At 38.2% G+C, this 3,218-nt stretch overlaps 1 protein-coding gene across 1 annotated transcript in view; it reads left to right on the top strand.

The window, feature by feature from the left end:
* The first annotated feature begins 210 nt into the window (after positions 1–210).
* LOC106012858 (degenerin deg-1-like) overlaps positions 211–3,218 on the top strand; it is a 12,203-nt gene continuing 9,195 nt past the window's right edge. The window contains exons 1-2 of the mRNA XM_013087036.1: positions 211–522; positions 2,972–3,085. Coding sequence (XP_012942490.1) covers positions 211–522; positions 2,972–3,085 — 426 coding nt within the window. The remainder of the gene's footprint in view (positions 523–2,971; positions 3,086–3,218) is intronic.

A 3,218-nucleotide genomic window follows, 5' to 3' on the forward strand; every position in this document is an offset into this window, starting at 1 on the left:
CCCTCAAATCACGAAGTTCTGTCATTATTACTAACAGATAAAAACGATAATTACTGTTTAATCCAATTACGTTATAACCTGCAATAGTGTGCCGAATTGCCCCCAGAAACAAAGGTACTTCGCCACGAAGGTTAAGCTTCTAAACCAAGACTTGATTTTCAAAAAATATTTAAAACTCCTTCAACCTGGAACCTGGCACTGTGGAGCAGCATGGGACTTTTCCAAGAGTTCAGCGAGTCCACCAGCATGCATGGCCTTCAGCGTGCCGTGTCCAGTGAGAGCAAATGGAAGCGTCCCTTGTGGGCAGCGCTAGTCCTGGCAGGGGCTTGTCTAGCTACATTCAACCTTAGCCAGACGCTAAAGGACTTTCTCCACAACCCAACGACCACGCAGACCAGCGTACATTACAACCCCGACATGGAGTTTCCGGTGATCACCATATGTAACCTCAACCCTTTTCGGTCGTCTTTGATAAACGCCGTGACGGATAGCGATTTCATTGAGAATCTATGGCGCAATCCTGTGAGTTAATTGCGATATGTACTAACACTGATATGAAGACATAAAAGTAATACAGTCTACTGCATACTTTCATTCCTTTACATTGATGTATATTCAATTTGATCATAATGACAACAACAATAGTCCAACTCTGCATTAGCCAACGGTGCCTGGTTGTCGCATTGCAATAACTTCAGTGTCTAGAATATACTTCAGTATGCTGCAGTTTCAGTCTTATTGCGGAAGAACACTACCTTGCTAGTATTCAATTGAGGGGCTCAAGGTATTACCACGATAGTAACTTGGTCTCCTTGCAATCGCTGGAGTTCTCGTAGCTGCCACACTGTTCTTTCTGGATTGTCTTTGTTTCTTTTTGTTTGGTTTGAAGTCTCTAATTATATATATATATATATATATTATGTTTATATATATATATGTATGTATAATAAATATAGATATAGATATGAATATAGATATATATATACATACGAAAGAAACTTGTACATGTAATTACCCAATCATCGTGTTAAGACCTTGCACTAGCCACTCCTGCAACATACCAATTTAAAGCTAAATCAATTCTGTATCATCTCACACATTTATGTTTCATCTATGCTAAGAGACGCCCGAGATATGGTTACCTAAAACTGCCCTTTAAGAAAACAGGCTTCGCAAAATTGTGCAAAAACAAAGAAAGGTAAAAATGTGTTCGTGCCAAGGACTAGTATAGTAGTCCTTGGTTCGAGAGTATATACAGGTGTTACAACATTGGTGTAAGGGGCATGTATTGAATATCAAATGAAAAGAGATTATTATTGTCTCTGCAAAGAACAACATCTTCTGATGATATTTTCAAACAGATTGAAAAGTAGAGCAGTCACAAATAGCACGCAAAACCTAGCCTTAACATTACATGTGCTCATTTGTATGATTTTTATTTTATTTAAGAGCTATTGGTTTTATAGGGTCACTCTTTTCCACGATAAGACACTTTACCAATAAGACACGATAAGACATGATAAGACACAAAATGTCGTGTCTTAACATGTCTTAACGTGTCTTATCATGGAAAAGAGTGACCAGTTTTACGTAGAGCACAAAACTTTTTTTTGCTCCTGGAGTGTGTTAGTAAGATTTTGGACTTAATAATCTGTCTGTGAGGAACGGAAGCTATGAAACTGCAATGGTTTTTGGGTGGTCTGGGGTGGAATGAACAAAACCCCTCTCGTGTGAATCAGCGGATGGCTTGGCTTAGTGAACTACATCGAGCAAGTGCTGAAAGGTCATGCTTTACCCTTATTTTCGTCATAGTAACCTTCAAGTAGACATCTCCATGCATAACAAAGCACTGTCTCAAAGGAAAACAAGATCATATCAACGTTCGAGTGGTCATTAGTAAATGGCCCCGATATAAATCCTACAGGCATGTGAAGCCCAATTAAACAGCAACTGAAGAAAAACGACTTTGCTCTCAGTTCAGGCCCTTTTTTTCAACTCTCTGTGATATTAGGAGTGAAATGAAGAATTATTATGTCCAAAAGAGAGACGTACATGAAGGGTTTGTGTTTTACACAAAATCAGTGGCTCCTAAGCAAAATAACATGTGAAGTTCGAATTTTGTGCGGTACTTGTGAGTGCTCTCTTTTGTTTGAAACAATTGTAACAAAATATTGTTTGTTTCAGAGGCAAAATTATCCATTCATTGGATATGCAATGTATGTCTATTTTATCAATACTGATACTCCTCAATACATGCGTGAAGACAATTTTACGTTTGTTTGATTTTGCACGATTTTGCCAAGCTTGATTTTTTAAGGACAATTTTGAGTGACAATATCTTGGACGTCTCTTAAAATAGATGAGATGATGCAGAATGTATTTTGCTTTAAACTGGCATGCTGCATGAGTGAGCAGTGCAAGGCATTAACACGGTGATTGGGTGAATACATTTTCAAATTTCTTTTGGACGCCATTGTATGTGTGCGAAAATGGTCAAATGGTATAATTTTAACGCCTCTATCAACACTATTAGTTTATTGAAGAGGCAGGACCTCCAAGTTTAACGTCCTTTTCAGAAAGGACCGAACCAAATGGGGAATTTGTGTAAAGTGCCTTTCACTATGACACATCGTCAGACCATGCTAAGGCTCCAACCGCCGAACCCGCAAATCAATCTCACGATTACGAGTCCGGAAGCCTAACCACTAGGCTACTTGTGTGTGGGGATGGCGTACATGATATGATAAACATATTGCATTGTATAGTTTCGAGTTGCATTGCATTGTATTGTATTGCATTGTATTGTATTGCATTGTATTGCATTGTATTGCATTGTGTCACCCCATCCCCGGAGGAAAACTTTTTTTTCTCGTGGGCTAGGCTAGTATTTTATTATTGAAACATGCGTATGAAAAGAAACGGACAGAACGTCATTATTTAAACCATTTTATTGTTATCTTTGTTACCACAGGGCAACTTCACTTATGAAGACGTGGTTGACCTGACCTGGCAATACTACAAGATGAAAAATGTGTCAGTTACTCATCAACTAGAGGCTACAGTTATGACCTGTAAATTTGGTACGGTGAGTAACATCCAACAAAAGAAATCATGTGCATAAAATGTTAATATTTATTGTTTCTTCTTCTTCTTCTTCTTCTTCTTCTTCTTCTTCTTCTTCTTCTTCTTCTTCTTCTTCTTCTTCTTCTTCTTCTTCT

This window comes from Aplysia californica, unplaced genomic scaffold, assembly GCF_000002075.1.
Source record: "Aplysia californica isolate F4 #8 unplaced genomic scaffold, AplCal3.0 scaffold00536, whole genome shotgun sequence".
In the NCBI taxonomy this organism is placed as follows: domain Eukaryota; kingdom Metazoa; phylum Mollusca; class Gastropoda; order Aplysiida; family Aplysiidae; genus Aplysia; species Aplysia californica.